This window comes from Camelus ferus, chromosome 9 (assembly GCF_009834535.1).
Source record: "Camelus ferus isolate YT-003-E chromosome 9, BCGSAC_Cfer_1.0, whole genome shotgun sequence".
NCBI classification, from domain to species: Eukaryota; Metazoa; Chordata; class Mammalia; order Artiodactyla; family Camelidae; genus Camelus; species Camelus ferus.
The window spans coordinates 8,505,708-8,529,265 of record NC_045704.1 but is presented as its reverse complement, the minus strand read 5'-3'; the positions used below and the strand labels follow the sequence as shown (position 1 = coordinate 8,529,265).

General features: G+C 48.6%; 2 protein-coding genes across 13 annotated transcripts; one reads left to right on the top strand and one right to left on the bottom strand.

Annotated features, from left to right (window-relative positions):
• Window positions 1-2,730: 2,730 nt before the first annotated feature.
• Window positions 2,731-9,043, bottom strand: ZNF835 (zinc finger protein 835). Of its 12 annotated transcripts, none has more exons than XM_032487550.1 (3): window positions 8,612-9,043; window positions 7,924-8,014; window positions 2,731-5,454 (listed from the first exon to the last, which is right to left on the bottom strand). In XM_032487550.1, the coding sequence occupies exons 2-3, from the start codon at window positions 7,940-7,942 to the stop codon at window positions 3,737-3,739; spliced, it is 1,737 nt and encodes a 578-aa protein (XP_032343441.1). In that variant the 5' UTR covers window positions 7,943-8,014; window positions 8,612-9,043; the 3' UTR covers window positions 2,731-3,736. The 12 variants fall into 12 exon arrangements, with proteins under 12 accessions (XP_032343441.1, XP_032343440.1, XP_032343444.1 ...); XM_032487549.1 differs by having other exon boundaries at window positions 8,662-9,043; XM_032487553.1 differs by having other exon boundaries at window positions 8,759-9,043.
• Window positions 9,044-19,966: 10,923 nt separating this feature from the next.
• Window positions 19,967-23,035, top strand: LOC116665940 (olfactory receptor 13H1-like). The gene is given in 3 exon segments (XM_032487365.1): window positions 19,967-20,005; window positions 22,107-22,698; window positions 22,701-23,035. Coding segments are annotated over 3 exon segments (966 nt in total).
• The last annotated feature ends 523 nt before the right edge of the window (window positions 23,036-23,558 follow it).

The window sequence follows — 23,558 nt, the reverse complement described above, 5'->3', positions numbered from 1 at the left end:
GGGGAGGGGCTGCAGAGATCAGGCTGTGTCTCCCAGGAACTCTCCCTACACGCACACCAGCGTGCGGGGCCCCTCCCACTGGGGCCCCCCTCCCCCATGCGCTTGAAGCTGCTCTGTCCCTTCCTGGAACAGGACATGTTGGACCCAGGTTCGTATCTGTATATAGTATCTGGGGAATATGGTGGAGGGGGAAACAGGTCAGATAAGTTGGCAGATACGGCAACTCTAAACTCAGGGGGAAGTAGCTGGGGTGCCCAGCCACTGGTCCATGCCTTGCAGTTCTCATCGTGAGACTACGGCAGTGCTGGTCGTGGGAGAGGTTTTGGGGTTGGTGGGCTTGCTGCAAGCTGCTTCCAGGGAGCGGCTTCAGCATCCGGGACCTTGGTATTTATGGAACGCCAGTTTCTCTTCCTCTTGATCTTGTCTGTAATCCCTAAATTTCAAAAGCTTTGAAACAAATATTTTTGATGACTCTTGCTCCAGGGGCTCAGCTCCTTGCAAAGCTGTAGAGACTCTGAGCTCGCCGGGGGTTCCACTCTTTCGGCAGCAGGAAGGACTCAGGGTAGACTTGCCAAGCGTCCTCCCCACCCACCCCTGCTCCGGGGCAGGGACCGGAGGTCACAGCGGGCCAGCCAGCCAAAACACGAGGCAGTGCGGGAGCAGTACCGCCGTGGGAGCCCCTCACCCCGAGAAGGCAGGCCAGGGCCCTCGCAGTCCGACCAGGCCGGCTCTCCCTGCAGCCTTGGCGGGCGGGCTCGGTGGACCGACGCCGGCCCCGCCCCCGGCCCTGTGGCCCCGCCCCCGGCCCTGTGGCCCCGCCCCTGCCGCCGGCCAGGCAGACCGGCGGCTCTTCGGCCGGTGAGGGCCTGTTTCTCCTCTTCCCCTAGGTGGTTGAACTCAGCTCCCTGTCTGTAACCTAGGGTCTCATTTCACCAACGTATCCATTCACCTGCCGTTTCCTGAACACCTACCGCGTCCGGAAGCCTCGGCCGGGCAAAGGTCAGAGGGAGGGGCCAGACTGTGCGGGCCATTATCCTCAGTGGCGCTAGGGCTGGGGCTGGTGGCATTTTAACTACTCACTCAGTCACTCAGTATTTCTTGAGGACCCACTGTGCACTATGGCCTGGGTGATGTCCAGGGTACGGGGAGGAACCAACTGTGTTGTCCCTGACCCTGAATGGCTCAGGGCTGATGCTGGGATGTACTACTGTTCGTTCAGTCACCTGGCACTTCTTGGAGACCTAGTATGTGCTGAGGCCTGGGCTGGGCAAAGTCTGGATCACAGGAAGGGACCAGAATTGCATGGTCTCTGACCCTGAAAAGGCTTCAGGGGTGGTGCTGAGGATGTTCACCTATTCATTCATTTACCTGATCTTTTCATTCTTATCTCCTGAGGGCCTACTGCGTGCAAGACCTGGGTTGGATGATATCCGGGGCACAGGGAATGCCAACTCTGTGGTCCCTGACTCCGAATGACTCCGAATGACTCCAAGGGCTGGTGCTGGGAAGTACAACAGTCCATTCAGTCACCGGCACTTCAGGACCTACTGTGTGGCCTGGGTGATGCCAAGAACACAGGGAAGACTCAGACACTGTGGTTGCTGACTCTGCAGGACATCAGGGCCGGGTCAGGGGTTTTCCTCTTATTCATTCACCTGACATTTCTTCACGACCTACTGTGTGCCAAGGCCTGTGCAGGTAATGCCAGGACAGGAGTCAAAAGGGCAGACAGACTGTCCCCTCCCAGGCCCCTCACCAGCCTTCTTTGTAGGGCCGAGAGCTGAGGGAACTGGCAGGCAGGGAGGCAGCTGTGTCTCCATGTTTGTCTGTGTATCTCTTTCCCTTCCTCTCTTGGCTGAAGATCCTCTGTGTTTGAGTTACTTCTAAGGCTTGACACATTAGTTTCTGATAAATTACATCACTTTTTCAACCTTTCTGGGTGGGCAAGGAAATCTGAATATTGACTGGACAATGGATGATATTAAGAAGTTATTCATTTCATTATGTGATAATGTTGTGGTTGTATAGAAGATACTTTTTTTTCCCTTAGAGATGTAAGCTAAGGTATTTACCATTTAGTGAGATCATGTCCGTAATTTACTTTAGTCCTGGAAACTATACCTGTAGACATATGTTCATGACCTATTTTAAAAGCAAGTACATATTACAAAATATGGTAAGTTCCATTATTTAAAAAATTTTAGGTATTGTATTTCTATGTTACCAAAATTATTTTTAAAGGTATTGAATATGGGCATTTATTATACTTTATACCTTTTTGTATAATTGAAAGTCTCCTAATATATTCTTTAAACGTAGGGGCTGTTTTTAATGCAAAGGGGCTCTGTTGTCCTACAACACAGGACAATTTGCTGGTTAAACTTGTAAGAAAGGCATTCTTCACTTATAACTGAAAAATATTTTCCAGCGATTTTTTTTTTCCTGGAGCCGAACAAAACACAGTGAGTCTAGTAACACAAGGTGTCTCCGATGCCAACAAATGAAAGCAAGGTGCAAAACGGCTCTGCACGCTGCCATTTGTGTAGAAAGGTGTGCTGTACAACTTTGTAGTGTTATTTAGGCATGTAAACAAACACCATGTAAACATTTGCTTACAGATGCATAGAACATTCTGCAAAGATACCAGAAACTGTTGAGAGTGGCAGCCTTGAGGGAGGAGAACTTGCCGGCTGGGTGGGGAGGAGGATGGGGCGAGATTACTGTATTACCTTTTTTTTTAACTTTATAAGTTGTGGACCACGTGAATTACATAAGCTCATGCTGTGCGATTAGAACTTGCGTCTCACCCCAAGAGCAGGGGGACTGCATCAGTGATTCCCATTTTTCACTATTCCCTGTAGTCACACGGGTGGGCTGGCCCTTCCTACACTGCCCCTGGCTCTGCTGTGGGGCCTGCTGTGGCCAGTGGGACTAGAAGCAGACTTGACATACTCAGGCTTGAAGCTGTGCTGGTGTGCGCCCGTTCTCCGAAACCCCTGCTCCTGCCATGAGAGGTCACCCAGGTTAAGATGTGGCTCAAGGGGAGGAGGGCAGAGTTGGCCCAGCTGAGCCCTTCTGGACCAGCCTGTCCCCATCCCGCCCACCACTGACCACAGATGCATAACTGAGTCCAGACAAGACCAAATGAGCCTGGCCCAGACCTCCAGGACCACACAGCATGGGAAGTGGACAACTGCATTCTGGACAACAGCTAATGGACACAACCATTAAGATCAATACTTTGACTTCGGGGGGAAAAAGCTGGAAAAGGGAGGTGTTTCCTTATCCTGAAAAAAAGAGATTGGGGTCTACTCTAAAAGAACTCACCCTTCCCAGGTCTGTCGGGAAGAGGCGCTCTTTTCTTCTAGAACTTTCCCTTCTCTGGCTTTCTCTGCTCATTTTTCTCTAATTTTGGAAGCACTGTTTCAGTGCTAGGGACCCACATTTCTCCTTAAGACCCTGCCCCCTTAACATGCCGACTCCACCAAAGGCGCTGAACCTTTTATTCAATGAACTGTGTTGGACAAATGCCTACCTACCTGGTCATAAAATCAACACTCAAAGGGCCAGCCAGAGACCCACAGATATGTCCTCAGGTCCCCTTTTGTGGGTCATAAGACTATAAATCTTGAACCATGGAGGCGCTGTAAGGGGGTGTTCTGCGAGATGCGGGATGCAGTCCCGACCCTCCCGCCTCCCCGGGTAACCAAGGGCACGTCACGGAGCCTCGGTTTCCTCACGGGCAACCGGGTGATGGTGGGGTACGTCCCCGCTCGTGCTGAGAGGCGGGGCCCTGCCCGTCCGAGGCCCTGCACGCCTCAGCCCTCGCTCCGTGGCGGGTCCCCCGCCGCCTCCCCGGGGCCGCCGCGGCCGACAGGCTCCTCCCCCCGCTCAGGGGTCCAATCAGGGGCGGCGGCGGCTGCGCAGAGGGGCCCGCGGCCGTCCTGTCGGCGTGCGTCCTCTGGTGGCGGATGAGGGCGGAGGAGAAGCTGAAGGCCTTGCCGCAGCCGCCGCATTCGTAGGGCTTCTCGCCGGTGTGGACGATGTGGTGCTGGATCAGGTAGGAGCGGTTGCTGAAGGCCTTGCCGCACTCGGGGCACGGGTAGGGCCGCTCGCCCGTGTGCGTCCGCCGGTGCAGCGTCAGCGACGAGCCCTGGCTGAAGGCCTTGCCGCAGTCCCCGCAGCGGTAGGGCTTCTCGCCCGTGTGGACCTTCTGGTGCTCGGTGAGGGACGACACGTGGCTGAAGGCGGCCCCGCACTCCAGGCACTTGTAGGGCCGGGCGCCCGTGTGGACGAGGTGGTGCTGCGCCAGGTGCGAGCGGTGGCTGAAGGCGCGGCCGCAGTCCCGGCAGGCGTAGGGCCGCTCGCCCGTGTGCACGCGCCGGTGCTGGCTCAGGTGCGACACCTGCGTGAAGGCCTTGCCGCACTGCGCGCACGCGAACGGCTTCTCGCCCGTGTGGAGGCGCCGGTGCTCGGCCAGCGAGGCACTCTGGCTGAAGGGCGCGCCGCACTCGGGGCACGTGTAGGGCTTCTCGCCCGTGTGCACGCGCCGGTGCTGCGCCAGGTGCGCGGTCTGCGTGAAGGCCTTGGCGCACTGGCCGCAGGCGTAGGGCCGCTCGGCCGTGTGCGTGCGCTGGTGGCGGAGGAGCGCCGACGAGAAGCGGAAGGCCTTGTGGCACTGCGCGCATGCGAACGGCTTCTCGCCCGTGTGGATGCGCTGGTGCTCCAGCAGGGACGAGCGGCTGCGGAAGGCCTTGGCGCACTGGCCACAGGCGAAGGGCCGCTCGCCCGTGTGCACCCGCCGGTGCTGCGCCAGGTGAGCGGGGCGCGCGAAGGCCTTGCCGCAGTCGGCGCAGCTGTAGGGCCGCTCGCCCGTATGTGTGCGCCAGTGCGCCGCCAGGTAGGAGCCCTGGCTGAAGGCCTTGCCGCACTCGGAGCAGCTGTAGGGCCGCTCGCCCGTGTGCGTGCGCCGGTGCAGCGTCAGGTGCACGCTCTGGCTGAAGGCCTTGCCGCAGTCGGGGCAGGCGAACGGCTTCTCCCCCGTGTGCGTTCTCTGATGCAGGGTGAAGGCCGAGCAGTAGCTGAAGGCCTTGCCGCAGTCCTCACACTTCCACGGCTTCCTGGGGCCGCCCCCTCGTGCCTCCTCGTTCTTCGGTTTGGCGCTCTTTCTTGGCATGCCTCGCCCCTGTGGCCTGCTGTCGGCCTGGGTACTGGCGGGGCTTGAGCTGGTTCCGGAGCTCCCACCAAGTCTATCATCCTCGGGGACACCCACCCCGGTGGGGTCTTTCGTGTGGGCCTCCTGCTTCCAGTGGCTTTCCTGGTTTTCCTGTCTGTCCTTGAAATGACCCTCATGTTTCCATGTTTCTCCCAACTCGGAGCCCCGGGGAGCGGCGATCGTCAAGAGTCCTTCCATCCTGGCTTCCCGAGCTGCTGCCTTGATTTCATATCTTCCTTCTCGTATAAGAAAGAAAGAAAAGAAAGACAAGGAGGGAAGGAAGAGGTTTGTTCCCTGTTCCAGGCTGGAGAAGGCTCAGCGCAGGGTCTGTCTACTGACAGTGTGGGTCAGATCATTCTTTGTCGTGAGGGTTGTCCTGTGCATGGCAGGATGTTGAGCAGTGTCCCTGGCCTCTACTCAGTGGATGCCAGTAGCACCGCCCACCCCAGATGTGACGACCAAAAAATGCCTCTAAATCCTACTGTTATGGGTTTAATGGAACACATATGGGTTCCATTATGTCTCTCCAAAAGGTGTGTTGAAACCCTAACCCCCAGTGCCTGTGAATCTGACTTTATTAGGAAATTGGTTCCTGGCAATCCTTGGTGTTCCCCGGCCTGTGGCTGCACGGCCCCAACCTCCATCTCCATCCTCACATGCCCTGTTCCCCGTGTATCTGTGTGTCCCATCCTGATACAGACACTAGTGGTTGGACTTGGGGCCTGCCCTACCTACTCCAGTAAGACTCACCTTAACGGATAATGATGCCTGCAAATTAACGTGACCTGTTTCCAGTGCGGTCACATCCCAAGGTTCAAGGTTGCTGTGGACGGAATGTTTGTGTTCCCTGCAAATTCAGATGCTGAATGAAGCCTTAATCCCCAGTGTGAAGATATTAGGAGGTGGGGCCTTTGGGGAGTGCTTAGGACAGGAGGGTGGGGCCCTCAGGATGGGGTGAGTGCCCTTGCTAGAGTGCTGGCTTCCTCTCTCTGCTCTCTAAGTCCAGTGAAGATGCAGCTGGAAGGTGGCCACCTGCAGTTCAGGAAGGATCCTCACCAGAACCCTGACCATGCTGGAGCCCTGATCTCGGACTCCCAGCTTCTAGAGCTGTGAGCCATGCGCATCGGCTGTCTAAGCTTCCAGCCTGTGGTATTTTGCTACTAGTAGCCTGGGCTGCCTAAAGCACAGGTGGGCATGGATTTTGGGGGGACCACTTCAACTCAGACCCCTCTTACTTCTATAGGGATCAGGGTGGAGAAGCCAGCTCACCAGGGTCTCCTAGGCTCACAGAGCCGTGAAATGGGGTTCCTGCAGCCCCTGGGCCCAGAGTCCTCACTGGAGATGGTGACCCCAGACTGCTGCAGGGTTACACAGAATATGTCTTCTTTTGGGGGGTGTGAGGGGTGGACATATGCTTTTATATCTGTATTTCTAGGAGAGGAATTTCTAGATCACAAGGTAAGTCTGTATTTACCCTGTTGAGGAACTGCTGCACTGTTCCCAAAACTGGCATTTTGCACCCCCACTAGTAGTGTATGAGGGCTCCAGTTTCTCCACATTCTCACAGCATTTGTTATCTGATTTTCTGAGTCTAGCCATCCTAGTGGCTATGAAGTGTTACCTCACTGTGTTTTGATTTGCGTTTCCCTGATGGTTAATGTTGTGCATCCTTTCAAGTGCTTTTGGTAATTTGTATGTCTTCTTTGGACAACGGTCTTTTGACCCTATTCAGCTCCTTCTGCCATTTTAAATTGCGTTGTTTGTCTTTATGTTGTTGAGCTGTGGGAATTCTCTATATACACTAGATACAGACATGTAACTGGCAAAGATACTTACCCTGTCGGACACAGTCTATGTTTTCGATATTCTCAGTGGAGAATGGAGATCTTTTTTCACATAAACCTCAGCCCCAGCACACAGGAGGTGTTCTCTGAGCCATCTAGATGGCTGCTGTGTGTACAGAAATCAGTGCCCGGCTATGGGTTCAGCCCCTTGTGTGGGCTGAGTGGGGACCATCCCAGGGGTGATGAGTTTCCCCAACTATCACCCCAACCCAGCACACCCTTCCCTGAAAGACCCTGTTAACGTGGATCTGGAAAGCCCTATGTCTGCCACCTGGGCAGAATACATCCCACTGCCTACAGCCCCTGACCAATGCCTCCACCCAGCTTGTGGCAACTGCCTTCCAGCTGGCTCCCCGCAGTGTGCAGAGTCACATTCACAGGCTTTCCTGGCTCCTTTAGTACCTCCCTGTTCCACAACCATGCCAGGCACACTCCTGCCACAAGGACTTTGCACTGGCTGTTCCATCTGCCTGGAAGGCAGGCCTTCCCCCAGTGCAGGCCTCAGTGAGATGATGGCTTCTGAGTGGAGACTTGGAGGAAAGGTTGCAGTGAGCATTCCAGGCTGTGTGCACAGCACTTGCAAAGGTCCTGAGGCAGGACCATAATAGGGTTGATAGAGGAAAAGTAAATGGGCAGGGCAGGGTTAGGGCTGGAGATGAGTGACCCAGGCAGAGAGCAGGGAAGATTAAGTGACCACAGTGGGGTGAGGGCCAGATCATGTGAGGTCTTGTGTGCCATGCAGAGGTGAGAACTTTGTTGGTGGAAGCCAGGCTGGGTCAGTCCCAGTTCTGGTGCCACCTCCACAGGCAGTCTCATGCTTGAGCGGAGCCTGACTGGGTCCCCAGAGCAGGCAGTAGTACCCACCTTGCAGTTTTGGGAGCATCAAGTCCTGTCCGTGTCACTAAGGCGGTGGCCCCTGTCCTGGCTATCATGCCTCAGTGGGTCCAGTAGGTATCTGTGAGAGAAAGAAACAGGGACCCATGAAGGAAGACGCTGGGGCAGGCGCAGGTGAGCGGGTGCAGCAAGAACGCAGGATGTTACTTGTGTGTGTGTGTGCAGGGAGGGTAAGGGGATCCAGGGCATTGTCCCTCAGAAATATCCCGTGCACAGCTCTTCACACGTAGTCACGCTCAGGCACCCATAGAATGACACAGGCACACCCAGACCACCCAGCCCTATGCTGGCAGGCACACCCGCCAAGCCATCCTACACAGCTGCACACCCAGACACACACACACGTGGAATCACACACCTCACACCCAGGAAAACAAGTTCCACACATGCCCGAAGTCACACATAGGCAGAGGTCCCCAAATGCATAAACACGCGCCAGGATCAGGCACGAGCAATCCCTTAGGAACGGACTCACGCGAAATCACATGCACAGGTGCACGGGCACAAAGTTCTGGAGGGACAGGTAAACCCACAGTGACAGGGGCCTAAACGCACAGTGACACACACAGTTCACGCATGCACCGGCACAAAGTTCTGGGGTGGCACGCGGGACGGGCCTCAGACGCACAGCCACCCGCTGCTGCAGTCGGGAACGTACGCGGGGCACAGACGCACAAGGGGACGCGCGCGCACGCGCACACCACACACCGGCGCCCTCGCCTCCGGGACCAGCTCCAAAGGCCTTGGCCTGCTCCCGCCGAGCTTGTTGGGTTCGGGTCAGAGTTTCCATGGCCTCTGGTCCTACCCGGGCCATGCAGACCTCTGGTGATCCCTCGTTCTGCGGTGGCGCGGACGTGCGGTAACACAGGTCAAAGCGGCAGCTGCCCCAGACTGGCCCAAGCGCCGGCCGGCATAGGCTGCGCGTGCGCGCTGGGAGAGTTGCGGACTCTGCGGGGCTCCCAAGAACTACAACTCCCAGAAGGCGCCGCGCCGCGCTAGCGCAGAGACTGAGGCCTACAGTGCCAGCGTCGCCGAAACTATAATTCCCAGAAGGCCATGCACGTGCACGCAGTGGGATGACGAGTTTCAGCTGCCCGAGGAGGGCAGGGCGGCTGGGGGTGGGGGAGGGGGCGTGTCTTCCCTGAGTCCTGCCTACACTGTCTGCGCAGTGGTGGGCGGGGCCAGTCACATGGGGGTGGGACTTTTTCCTCAAGGAGGGGGCGGCGTCCACAAGCTTGGGTAAAAAGGATTCTGAGGATCAGAGACGCTAAGTGACCCACCCCAGGCGACACAGCACAGAAAGGGCCAGAGCTGGAATTTGCAACCCACAGTTCGGTATTAAGCCATGGAAGTCTTTTTGTCTCAGAGGTTTGATGTATCTCTAGTCCAGAGCAAAGAAGGTGCCAAGTCCATTCATGTGGGCAAATGATCATCATAGTGAACCTGAAATAGCAGTCACTGTTGGCCTGCCTTTATTGTAACGTGCTTGTTCATAGAGTTAGCCTTCCTAAATTATTCCCTTCAGTAGGGTTAGCTTTTTAAACTTACTCCCTTGGCCATTAGAAAAGTTGGCACAAGCTCATTTTTAGAAAATTGGGAAAGGAGAGAAACACGTGAGCCGTAGAATGGGAAGACAAATGGCGTTTCACCAGAATCAAGATGCCACTGGTTGTGAGATACCACGTTGTTATGTACCCCAAGGCTGCCCAGTAAACCATGAAACGTGCTTTTTTTTTAATTGAGGTATAGTTGATGCACAATATTATATAAGTTACAGGTGTGCAACATAGTGATTCACAATTTTAAAAGGTTATACTCCTTTAATAGTTATTATAAAGTATTGGCTATATTTCCTGTATTGTACAGTATATCCTTGTAGCTTATTGGTTCTATGTATTTGTATAAAATTTGTATCTCTTAATCCCATACCCTGGTTTTTCCCCTCCCCCTTCCCTCTCTCCACTGGACATATGCTTTCTTTACCCTTCACATTTTTATTTTATATGTGGACCTCCAGAGGCATTGTGGGTTTCCCCTTGTCCTTCTGGAAGCTTCTGGCTTTGCATAGTAAAAACATGTGCAGTGTCCCTCTGAGCCTGGGACTTATGGAGCAGAGCCTCCTGGCCAATCCACAGACCTGTGAACATAGAAGAAAGGATTGTTGTTTTAAGCCACCAAGATTTTGTTTTGTTTTGTTTTCATATTTTTCATTATAGGTTATTACAAGATATTGAATATAGTTCCCTGTGCTGTACAGTAGAAACTTGTTGTTTATCTATTCTCTATAAAGTAATTAGTATCTGCAAATCTCAAACTCCCAATTTATCCCTTCCCACCCCCTTTCCCCCTGGTAACCATAAGTTTGTTTTCTATGTCTGTGAGTCTGTTTCTGTTTTGTAAATAAGTTCATTTGTCTCATTTTATTAGATGCCACATATAAGTGATGTCATATGGTATTTGTCTTTCTCTGTCTGACTTACTTCACCTAGTATGACAATCTCCAGGTCCATCCATGTTGCTGCAAATGGCATTATTTCATTCTTTTTTTATGGCTGAGCAATATTCCATTGTGTGTGTGTGTGTGTGTGTGTGTGTGTATACCATATCTTCTTTTTTAAACATTTTTTATTGAGTAATAATCATTTTACAATGTTATGTCAAATTCCAGTGTAGAGCACAATTTTTCAGTTATACATGAAGATATATATATTCATTGTCACATTTTTTTTTTTTTGCTGTGAGCTATCATAAGATCTTGTATATATTTCCCTGTGCTGTACAGTATAATCTTGTTTATCTATTCTACATTTTGAAATCCTAGTCTGTCCCTTCCCACCCCTCACCACCTTGGCAACCACAAGTTTGTATTCTATGTCTATGAGTCTGTTTCTATTTTGTATTTTTTTTTTTAGATTCCACATATGAGTGATCTCACATGGTATTTTTCTTTCTCTTTCTGGCTTACTTCATGTAGAATGACATTCTCCAGGAGCATCCATGTTGCTGCAAATGGCGTTATGTTGTCAGTTTTTATGGCTGAATAGTATTCCATTGTATAAATATGCCACATCTTCTTTATCCAGTCATCTGTTGATGGACATTTAGGCTGCTTCCATGTCTTGGCTATTGTAAATAGTGCTGCTATGAACGTTGGGCTGCAGGTGTCATTTTGAAGTAGGGTTCCTTCTGGATATATGCCCAGGAGCAGGATTCCTGGTTCATATGGTAAGTCTATTCCTAGTCTTTTGAGGAATCTCCATACTGTTTTCCACAGTGGCTGTACCAAACTGCATTCCCACCAGCAGTGTAGGAGGGTTCCCTTTTTCTCCACAGCCTCTCCAGCATTGGTCATTTGTGGACTTGTGAAAGATGGCCATTCTGACTGATGTGAGGTGATACCTCATTGTAGTTTTGATTTGCACTTCTCTGATAATTAGTGATATTGAACATTTTTTCATGTGCCTATTGATCATTCATACCATATCTTCTTTATCCAGTCATCTGTCGATGGGCATTTAGGTTGCTTCCATGTGTTGGCTGTTGTAAATAGTGGTGCTGTGAACATTGGGGTGCATGTGTCTTTTTGAATTAGTTTCCTCTGGATATAAATATGGTTTTTAAACTGTTTTCATTATAAAGCTATATTTAACTGTTGTGGGTTGAACTGTGTCTCCCTCACATCTCTTCCCCCAACCGCCCCAGTGATATTTTCAAGTCCTAATGCTCAATATCTCAGAACGTTATGTGGAAGTAGGGGTTTTACAGAGGAAGTCAAGTTAAAATTAGGTCATTGGGGTGGATCCTAATCCAGTAGGGCTAGTGTCCTTGTAAAACGGGGGAAATCTGGATACAGAGACAGGCACGCACAGACGGTTGCCTTCACAGGAACTGGGTGTTAGGATTCCAACATACCCCTTTTGAGGGGGGCAGAATTCAACCGATAGCAGTGAGGAAGGGGTTTTGCCACAGCCACGCTCAGCTGCTTGGATGAGAGACCAGGGAAGGCTCTTTTGAAGCATGATTGGATTTGTCCAAGAGTAAAAAGTGACTAGGAGACCTGGGTGTACACGAGGCATTGCATATATCGGTCAGCCGTGGGGTTTAAACCAGTGATGGAGGGAGGTGACATAAGAGGGTGGGGAAGACGAGTAGAAAAGTGGAAGGACCAGTGCGTTTTGGGCACAAGTGGGGTCAAAGGATTTTGGGCATCTAGTTTTAGAGGGAGGGGCTTGTCAAGGTCTAGGGGGTGACCTGAGAGCAGATAGTTCACAGGACGAGGTCACAGGAGGGGAGTTCAGGACCTAGAAAGGTCGGGGTTTTGGAGGGGTCGTGCAGCTTAGAGTGATTTTATTTCATTCTTAAACCATGACAGTTACTTCGGAGTGGGATGTGTGTGCATGTTGGGCACTGCACAACTTCTCAGACCTGGGAGTCAGACTGGACAATGTCCCCTCCCTCTTCCTGTTCCATGTGATTTTCCTGTGCCACTTGCTTCTCTTTGCAGCGACTACTGCACAAAGGTCTGATGTCAGGGAAAGGAGTGTAGAGAGGGCTGATGTTGAAATCCACCAGAGATGGTAGTTCACGTGGTGTCAGACAGATGTCGAATATCGCTGTACATCCATTAAGTTGAGGATAGCCAGGGCGCCTCAGCGCACCGTTTGGGAACCATGGGTGTATCCCCTTACAGATGCATATTGTAGGCATGTAAGGAGATCGTACTGTGTATAGGGATTGGCAATCTTGCTTTTTTTAATTTAGCAACACATAACAGGAACTTTTTTTGGTGGTGGTCATTAAGACATCTTCTACAACATAACATATTTTTAATGGCTGCCACTATTGAAACAACACTTTGTAAAAATGTGACTTTATTGGCTGTCCTCATTTGTGAGTACTGACATGTGCATAACACCACCAGGGCCACAATCAAGATACAGAATGTTTCCTCCACCGCAGAACCTCCCTCATTTCCCTCCGGCCTCTTCCCCTAACCCTTGTCTACAACCAGTTTGGTTGCCATCTCTGTGATTTCGCCTTTTCCCCAGAATATCATACAAGTGGATAAAAGATGGTGTCTCTAAGAGGACGGAATGTCCTGGTTGTCACGGAAACCCGCAGTGGAAAGCCTGACCCAGTCAGAGAAGGGAATTCAGGGCACGGTGGTTTGGGGGGTTTAGGTCAGTCCCCTCTCTTGTAGCTCGTCAGGATTCCTAAACCTACCCCTGCAGCTGGGATGAGAGAGGTGAGGTGGATTTCCCAGCAGACATCTCCACAGGGTCCCCTCCGCACCGATTCTCAGCGTGACTGCGGCTGCCTGAGATCCCACAGGCCCAGCTCTCTTTACAATGTATGGAATCTCCCTTCACAGGTGTTTGAGGCAGGAGTTAGAAGATGCCAGTGTTTTGGGGTTTTTTCGAAGTGCCTCCATCTCTCACATGAATCACGAGCGTCCCTTCTCTTGTCTCCTGCCCCCTCCCCTCCCCTTCCATCCCATTTAAGAGGGATGGGGTGAGGTCAGCAGGGGTCCTGAAGTGATGGGATATTTGGCATCAGGTGAAGAGAAAGAGGATGAACCTAGAGATGATCATATTAAGTGAAGTAAGTCAGACAGAGAAAGACAAATATCCTATAATATCACTTATATGTGGACTCCGAGAAAGCGATACAAACTCCATTTACAAACCCAGAACAGGCTCACGGACATAGAAAAGAAACGACGCCATCTGTCGATGGACAGTTAGGTTGTTTCCATGTCTTGGCTGTTGTAAACAGTGCTGCTGTGAACGTTGCGGTGCATGTATCTTTTTGAGTTAGAGTTCCCTCTGGATAAATGCCCAGGAGTGGGATTGCTGGATCATATGGTAAGTTTGTTTCTAGTTTTTTGAGGAATCTCCATACTGTTTCCCATAGTGGCTGCTCTAAACTCTCATTTATTTTCTGTTTCAACTTGAGGGAATGCCTCTGAATTTGTGAAGTGCCCGTGTGGTCACTAGATGGCACTCTTGAATCATGGAGAAGCAAACAGGTTTTTTTCTTAATTCAAAAAACATTTTTTTAAATTGTGAGCTATGACGCCTATAACGCATATTGTGAAATAGAACATAAACAGGACAAGATTCTACAATGCAGCAAGTTATTTTAAATAGTAATCACATAGAATCATACTCCTGTCTAGTAAAGTTATCCGCTTTAGTATTTCCAAGGACACTTACAGGCATCTGTCCGTCACTACCCTCCCGCCTTCCCCGCCCAGACATGGGCACAATCCTGGCGTCTAACAGTGTAATTTTTGTTTTAGCTGTTGTTGGACTTTATATGTATGGATTTATACACTCGATGTTCTTGGATAGCTCAACACATTTGTGAGATTTAACTCTGCTGTTGCCCGTAGGTATCATTTGATCATTTTTCTTGCTTTTTGGGGGGTTAAATTCTTCATACATTCGGTGTTAATGGACGTTGGCTTGGTTTCTGGCTTGACGCTGCTGTAAACATTCTTGTACGCGTCTGGGCGCGCAAGTCCATGCATTACGACAGAATACGCCTGTAGGAGTGTAGTTGCTTTGTCACAGAATTTGTGCTGGTTAAATTTTAGGAGGTATCGCCAAGTTTACTGCTGTAGTGGCCCAGTTCCCCTTCCCAGCACCAGTGAACGAGTGTTTGCATCTGTCTTCCAGTCCACAGCGTGGCAGTAAGTGCTGTTTGGTGTTGGCTGTATACGAAGGTCTGTAGTCGTATCTCATGACACCTTTCTTTTGCATTTTCCTCCTTGCTAATGCATTTGCAGATTTTTTTTTCTGAAGTACAGTCAGTTACAATGTGTCCATTTCTGGTGTGCAGCACAATGTCCCAGTCATGCATATACATACATATATTTGTTTTCATATTCTTTTTCATTAAAGGTTATTACAAGATGTTGAATATAGTTCCTTGTGCTGTACAGAAAAAACTTTAAAAATCTATTTTTATATATAGTGGCTAATATCTGTAAATCTCAAACTCCCAGATTTATCTGTTCCCACCCCCTTTCCCCGGTAACCATAAGATTGTTTACTATGTCTGTGAGTCTGTTTCTTGTTTTGTAGATGAGTTCATAGTGTCCCTTTTTTTAGATTCCACATACGAGTGACATCATATGGTATTTTTCCTTCTCTTTTTGGCTTACTTCACTTAGAATGATGATCTCCAGGTCCATCCCACTTGAGTTTTTAATCTACTGAATGGCAGTTGAATGTCTTCCTTTCTGACGGGCTGGTTTAAATTTCTTCCCCAGCATTTTCTACTGAAGCTTTCCCCTCCCTGTCTTTTTGCTTTATAAAAGTTATTTCTGTGTTCAAGAGATGAGCTCTTTTTCAAAAATAGTTGTTGCATATAATTTCCCACACTCTAGCTTGACTTTTCATTCCCTTCATTGTGTGTGTCTGTTTGTGTGTGTGTGTGTTTGATAAATAGAGTGCTTAGTGGGTCTTTTTTTGAAGTATAGTCAGTTTACAATGTGTCAATGTCTGGTTTACAGCATAACGTCATACATATACGTACATATATTCCTTTTCATATTCTTTTTTATTATAGGCTATTACAAGGTATGGACTATAGTTCCCTGTGCTGTATAGAATACATTTGTTGTTTATCTACTTTATAGATAGTGTTTACTATTTGCAAATCTCAAACTCCCAATTTATCCCTTCCTACCCCGTTTCCCCCCAGTTACCATAAATTTGTTTACTATGTCTGTGAGTCTGTTTCTGGTTTGTAGATGAGTTCATTAGTGTCTTCTTCTTTCTTTCTTTCTTTTTTTTTTTGATTCCACATATAAGTGATATCATATGGCATTTTTCTTTCTCTTTCTGCCTTACTTCACTTGGACTGACATTCTTCAGGTCCATCCATGTTGCTGCAAATGGCATTATTTTATTATTTTTATGGCTGAGTAGTATTCCATTGTGTGTATATACCACATCTTCTGTATCCAGTCATCTGTCGATGGATATTTAGGTTGTTTCCATGTCTTGGCTAGAGTACTTAGTTTTAATATATTCAAACCAATTGTGCTGGTTTAGAAGTCTAAACAGACCACTAAGCAGTGTGTCTCCTACTGTCTTCTAAGAGTTTTATTAATTTTGAGTTTACTTTTCCTTCTTCCCTTAGAGGGAATATAATTTTAAGAACAGTTTGAGAGAGGAAATTTCATGTCCTCTCTTAAAAGTGGTGAGTTGGGCTAAGGCCATTTGTTGAACTGCTTTTGCTCCCTTCACTTCTCTGCAATGCCGCTCCCCCCTGGGAATTAAATAAACATTTGTGTGTTGGCTGACTTCTTTGCTCGCTTTGCTAGCTCACTGGTCAGGTTTCCTGATTGTTAATTACTGTAGCTTTGAGATCAGTGTCGTTTCCCACTGGAGTTGATCCTTTATCTTCCCTCGTGGATTTTAGATTCATCCTGCCTAGTTTCATGCACAGGCACACACTTACATGTGCACATGCACACACACCTGTGGGGTTTCGCCTGGGCTGGCACATCTGTAGACTAATGTAGGCGAAAATGACTGATGCTCAAACTCATAACGTGCTGGCGTTACATACAGTTCTCTTCCGTTCTTCTCTTCAATGGCACTCAACTTGTTAAAAATGAAAATTGTATATACTTACGGTATACAGTGTGATGATTTGATGTACAAAGACATAGTAAAATGATCACTACGGTCAAGCTAATCAAAGCATCATCTCCTCACAAATCATACCTCACAAATATTGCCAATTATTTTTGTGATGAGAGTTCCTGAAAACTGCTCTCTCAGCAGATACCCAGAGTTCAGTGCAGTGTTGACTACAGTCACCTTACTGTACTGTGCAGTGTCCGTGGATTCTGTACGTGCAGCGTTATCCATCCTACATAACTGCAAGTTTTAAGCAGCATCTCTCTGTTTCCCCACCGCCCCCACCCCGGTAACCGCCGTTCTGCTCTCTGCTTCTGTGTTGTCAGCTTTTTTAGCTTCCACCTGCAAGTGAGATCATGCAGTTTTTTCCAGGAATCTTTGCATTTGTCTCTTTGGGGCCAACAAACAAACCAAAACAACAACAATAACAAAACCCCTGCTTTCTGCAAAGAGTGGCTCTGTCTCTGGTTTTCAAAATCCCTCTTTGCAGAAAGTAAGGTTTCTTTGTCTGTTTGTTTTTGGTTTGTCTGTTGGCCTACTGCTTTGGGCAAATGGAAACTCCAAGGACAGCAGCGTGCTGTCTCAGTGTCACAGGCGGGCCGACCAGCCCCTCCTGGTTGCTCAGCACTGTGTCTGGGGTGCGGGGCTTTCAGGGCTAAAACCAGGGCAGGCTTGGGAAAACTGGGGTGCATTGCTCACCCTTAAAGTTGGAGAGGCCTTGTATATGCAGAGAAACTCTAATTTGAAAAGATACATGCACCACAATGTTCACAGCTGCACTATTTACAATAGCTAAGACATGGAAGCAACCTAAATGTCCATCGACAGATGACTGCATAAGATATATACAAATCTATCTATATATATACATACACACACACACGCACATATATACACAACGAAATATTACCCAACCATAAAAAAGAATGAAATAATGCCATTTGCAGCTACATGGACTGGACCTGGAAATCATCATACTAAGTGAAATCAACCAGAAAGAGAAAGAAAAATTCCACATGGTATCACTTATATATGGAATAAAAAAAAGGGGGGGGGAGCACAGATGAACTTATTTACAAAATAGAGAGACTCACAGGCATAGAAAACAAACTTATGGTTACCAGAGGGGAAAGGGAGTGGAGAGGGATAAACTGGGAGTTTGGGATTAGTGGATACCAACTATGATATATTAAATAGATAAACAGCAAGGTTCTACTGTGTAGCACAGGGAACTATATTGGATACCTTGTGATGGCCTATAATGAAAAAAGTATGAAAAGGAACATGCACACATGCATGTAACTGAACCATCGTGCCTTCTGGAAGCTGATACAACATTATATTGCAATTTAAAAAAAAGTTGGAGAGGCTTCGGCGTACTCTGGCAATTGCTTGTGTTTTGCCTGAGTTCACAGGTGATTACAGACCTTGTTTGTGCCTCACTCTGTCGCGGTCACAGAATGGCCGTGTCTGATGGCCGTGTGCCATGACATTGTGGCTGTTCCACAGGAGGGCACCGAGGCCTCACCGTGAGTGCCAGGCCAGCTCCCTCGGGTCAAGGGCTGCTGTTTCTCTGCAGACTTCTCACTCCAAGTCCACGAGTGCTTTCTGGGTCACAACTACTGAGTTTCTCTGTATTTTTCACACACAGAATCTGTGGCTCTCGGAAAGGCCCCATAACCTGTCCACAGTGTAGCTGGGGTGACCACCCTACGTCCAGACTGTGCGTTTCCGTCTTGAGTCACCTGCACACGCACAGCAGCACGGATTCTGGTGGGCAGGAGGAATCCATGCACACAAAACTTTCCCTCTAATGACTCTGACAGATGCAGAAAGTTTTCTTTTTTCCGATGTCCCAGTCCAGTCTTTGGCTAACAAGCACCAATTTCCCAGGTGGTGCCCAGGAACCTCCAGAGGTGCAGGGTGGGGAGGGGCTTCCAATTACTCAGTGCTCTCTGCTTCCTCAGTTCTCCATCCGTTCCCGCGGGGCTTTTGGGAGACCGTGTGGGAGACGGAAGGGAAACGTACAGAGAGAGGGAGCTGGGGCATTTTTATTCTCAGGGATGCTGCTTGGGAAAGTGCTGGGATCCAAGACGTTCCTGTGGACTCCTTGGATTTACTTTCTTATTCTCCACTAAGTTTGAAAGCAGTCTGAACCCTATTTGTATGTGGTCTCCTCATGGAAAGAATGAGTGAAGTTGCTGGATTGGACCCTACTGGATCCAGGTGTGTGGCTGGGTATGGGGGAAGGGTGGGAGGAGGGTGTTCCACCTGATGAAGCTTAATCTAGCCAAGCCATACTTCCTTCCTTCCATCCATCCAGCCAGTCAGCCATCCATCTGTTGTCCATTTATCTTTCTATTTATCCATCCGTCACCCATCATCCATCCATCTTTCCATCCATCCGTCACCCATCATCCATCCATCCATCCTGGTGTTCTCTTCCCTCTCCCTCCTGGTCATGCTGCTAGTGTCACTTGTTTTCTCCCGACCCTGTTCCATCACTTCCTTGGGAAGCATTTTTATCTCCTCAGATTAAGACAGAGTCTCTTTTGCTTGAGTTTTATGTCAGAAACTCAAATTCCAGCAAGTGCTAGACAGGTACTTAGTGTCCCCACTGTGTCCCCCTCTCCTAGTACAGGCATGTCCCCTCTCATCCCCTTCAAATGACAGCGTTCAATTTGGGTGTCAGGGCAAAGGAGGAGATAAAGGGATGTGTATGTTTCCCCTGTCGTGTGAAAAACTGTAGCCTACCCGTGTTCTCCCCCTCACTTAGCACCCTGACTACTGCCTGCACCAAACTCACTCTTCCATTCTCTTCATTTAACAGCATATTAGAAATCTTTATCAATGTAAAATGTTTCCTTCTCATTTCTGCATAGCATTATGTGTTGTGGATGGATCCTAATTTCCTTACCCAGTCCTGTATTTATAGTTACGGAGAGTTTCCCATTTTCTGGAATATAACCTAGTACTTATGTCTAAAAAATATGTTTGAAAATAGTCCTTTTGATCTTTCACTCTGCACATGTGATCACGTCGGTCAGAAAAATTCCCAGATGTTGCAGACCTTGGTAAAGGATATGTGCAGCGATAGACTGTCAGGGAAGGGAGCTCAGTGGGACCAGAGCAAGGTCTTCGGACGGTCTAAGAGCAGTGGGAGCCCCAAGACTTGTAAAGACAAGATTAGAAGAGACTTGTTTTTATCCAGCATTTAGGATGGACCAGAGAGTCTTCTGCCCTCCTACCCTCCCCTCATTCAGTCCCCCAGCACTCTTCTCCACAGAGTGGGGGCGATTCTTCCCATTTTCCGGATGAGGAGCTGAGTTCATGAGCAGCAGAGGGGCTTGGTGATGATGACCCCAGTTCTGGAGCAAGGGGACTATTCCTGTGATGTAAGTGCCACGCTCAGCCAGCCCCTTGCGGACCCTTTGCCGTAAGATGTTCAAATTCCTCATCAAGGCTAAAAAGACCTGTGCTGTCCTGTACACCTTCCATCCTGAATTCCCGTGGAATTCCACTGCAGGGCTGCAGGGTTTGATTGCTGATTTATTTGCATACTTATTTATATCCTGTCTCCACCCCTCACTGTGATTGCTTTGGTTTCGGGCACAATACCTTCTTTATTACTGTGTCCCTATACCTGGAACAGACTCTAGGGAATGGGGAACAAGCATTTGTTGAACTCACGAGTGAATGAATGGCAAGGCTTACTGTTTTTCCTCTAGATTTCCTTTGTATCTTAATATTATTTAAAATATCTAGCCTTATCCTATACTAAGAGATTATAGTTCTTGGTAATTATACAAAGCAAATAATCTTACAAGTGTGCAAAGATGTATGTGTGTAAAATAGTGTTTAAGAAATGACTGTTTGTTGTAATTTTTAAAGAAGGAAATAATCTAAATGGTGAAAATGAGAGATGAGGTGCATGAACCGTGACATACATATCAACGCTTTGGAATGTGCCATTACTTGAAAGAGACAGATAAATCTGATTTACTTGTGTGACTATGTCAGCGCTGTGGTGATAAGAGAAAAAGGTTACAGAACAGACTGATGTGTGGGTTCCTGTTTTCTTCTCTGTGTTCATGTCTGTACTGTGTGTGTGCTCAGAAAAATACTGCAAATGAGTTATACTAAAATATTAGCAGTGGTTACATCTGGTAATGGACTTGTGGGTTTTATCTTATTTTTATCTCTGTAGTAATTTCTATCTGCAAATTTTGAACATGGTTAATTGAACATTGAGGATAATTAATAACATAAATAGTTGCCCTAATTTACTCACAGTGTTCCAGGTCTGTGCTCCTTGCTTCTTAGACGTAGTTGCATGTAATCATCTCCCTATTCCCGGGAGGAAGATCCTTTATTCCCATTTTACAGATGAACTCAGGATTGCCAGTGGGTTTTCCAAGTTCGAATAGCTACTAAGGGACAGCACTAGGATTTAAACCTGGACAAAAGTGACACCTGAGGTATTACACAATACTCTCTCCTTTCTAGTGGTGTTTATGCAAATCTGTACATGTGCTGAAACTCACAGAACTGTAGACAGAAAAAAATTCAGCCTTATGCATATTAATATCAAGACTTAAAAATTGAGTTGGTCATCTGAAGGATTAAATGAAGGAAGGTTGGAGCTGTCTGCATATCCCACCCCTTAGAAGAAAGATAAGAGTACTCTTAGATCATGACTGATAAATTCAGATATCTGTGGGGACCAGCTAGGAATATCAGTGGGTGAGGCAGCTTCAGCAGGATGACAAATCGTAGCTGGCACACATTTTCAGTGTCCCAGAGAGGGTGAGCTGGAGGGATTCCTCCACTGAAGAGGGCAGGTCTGCATCGCAATCTCTAGATGATTTGGAATGCTCTCACTGCTAATAAGTGAGCCAATTAAAGCACAGGTGAGAGCCAGACTTAACACACTAGTGCTACTCTTCAAATTTTTGTTTAGGCTTGTCAGCTCCTCAAGAGTACAGCCTGTTTCCCTGGCCAACCATTGTAATACCATTACCTCAGACAGAGTATGAACTGAGCTGGTAGCGGCTCAAAAATGTTTGTTGAAGGAGTGAATCAATCCATTAAGGAAACAATGCCAGTGAACCCACCCATACATGAATTCATGATTGAATGAATCAGTGATAAATGCATGAATGAAATAATCCATGAACCAAGACATGGAAGCATCAATGAATGGCTGGCCCAGTCCATCCAACAATCCATCAATCCATTAATCTGTGAATGACTATATGATTGGATGGGTCAGTGCAGGCTGCTGAGTGGTGGAATGCATTAAGCAACATTCCCAGCAAAGGACACACCAATGCAGAGGTAAAGGAGTCATGATCTGTGCAGCAGTGCCCAGGAACCCATTAATGTTGGTGCCTTGAAAGAGTCAAATCGTATTTATATGCAGCTGCTAGTTTCTGAACAGGCTGCTCAAGATGACCCATGTTTCCCCACCCAGATGGTGTTTCAGGAGGACCATAGGACATCCAGAACAGCACCGAGGAGCTCTACTTCATTCTGCTGGGGCTGTCCCAGTACCCCAGGGCTCAGGCCATCTTCTTCTGTTTGCTCCTCATGTCCTACATCATCACCCTTCTGGGGAACAGCCTTGTGCTGCTCCTGATCTGCTATGACCCCCAGCTCCACATGCGCATGTACTTTTTCATCAGCAACCTGTCCTTCCTGGATATGTGTTACACCATGTCCAGTGTGCCCCAGACCCTCATCAACTGCTTGGTGACCATTCCCGCCATCTCGCTAGGACAGTGCTTGGCCCAGATGGCTGTGGGGCTGTACCTGGGTGTTGTGGAGTGCCTCCTGCTGGCTGCCATGGCCTATGACTGCTGTGTGGCTATTGGTGACCCCCTGCACTACTCTGTGCACATGGGGCCCCGGCTCTGTGGCCTGTTGGCTGGGACTTCATGGACTGCAGCCTTCCTGCTGACAATGGTCCTCGTAATGACCATGCCCTTGGAATTCTGTGGTTACCAAGTCATCAACCACTTCTCATGTGAGCTCCTGGCCCTGCTCAAGCTTGCCTGTTCTGACCTGCATTTCTATGAGTTGATCATGTGGGAATCAGCGCCCTGGCCCTGTTGGCTCCTTTTGCCTTCGTTGTGGCCTCCCATGGACGGATCCTGGTGGCTGTGCTGAGGATACAGTCCACAGAGGGCCGTGGCAAGGCATTTTCCACCTGCGGATCACACCTCATAGTGGTGGCCCTGTTCTATGGCACAGCCATCTCCATGTATATGACGCCACAGGACAAGACCACCCATGACCGAGACAAGATCATCTCCATATCCTACGGCATCCTCACCCCCATGATGAACCCCTTCATCTACAGTCTGCGGAACAAGGACGTGGAAGGGGCCTTCAGGAGACTGTTGGGGAGAAGGACTGACCTCTAAGATGTGGTGTTGAGGGAGAAGAAACAATATTATGGATTGCTTACTGTAGGCCGTTAACTCTGTCCTTGCATCAATCCTATGGAGAAAGTGTTACACACACACACATGTACACACTCAAACACACAAAAACTTATTTTTAAAAAGCAATCCTGTACTAGTTCCCTTGAGGAAGTGAAACAAGAGCCATTTAGGCAATAACAAAGACAAGAGCCTAGGCTCAGTGTGTGTGTAGTTGTGTATGTGGTGTGGACAAGAGGGGGACTGTCCCAGAAATTCTCAGTGGCTGAAGGGAGAAAGGAATGAATAGATAGTCCCCTTCACATGTAGACCTACTCTTGCAGGAGGTTTCAGGACCCAGTGACCAGCCTCCAGCAATAATTGACTCTAGCCTCATCTGCTGCCTCTGCTGAGGAAGCACTCTAGGAAGCTGAAATCGGTGTGTGTATTTCAGAGGCACTGCTATTGCTGCCTCTGTGTCTCTTGCCAGCCTGTACTTTCCTGTCTGGGCAGTGTCTCTCTGTTA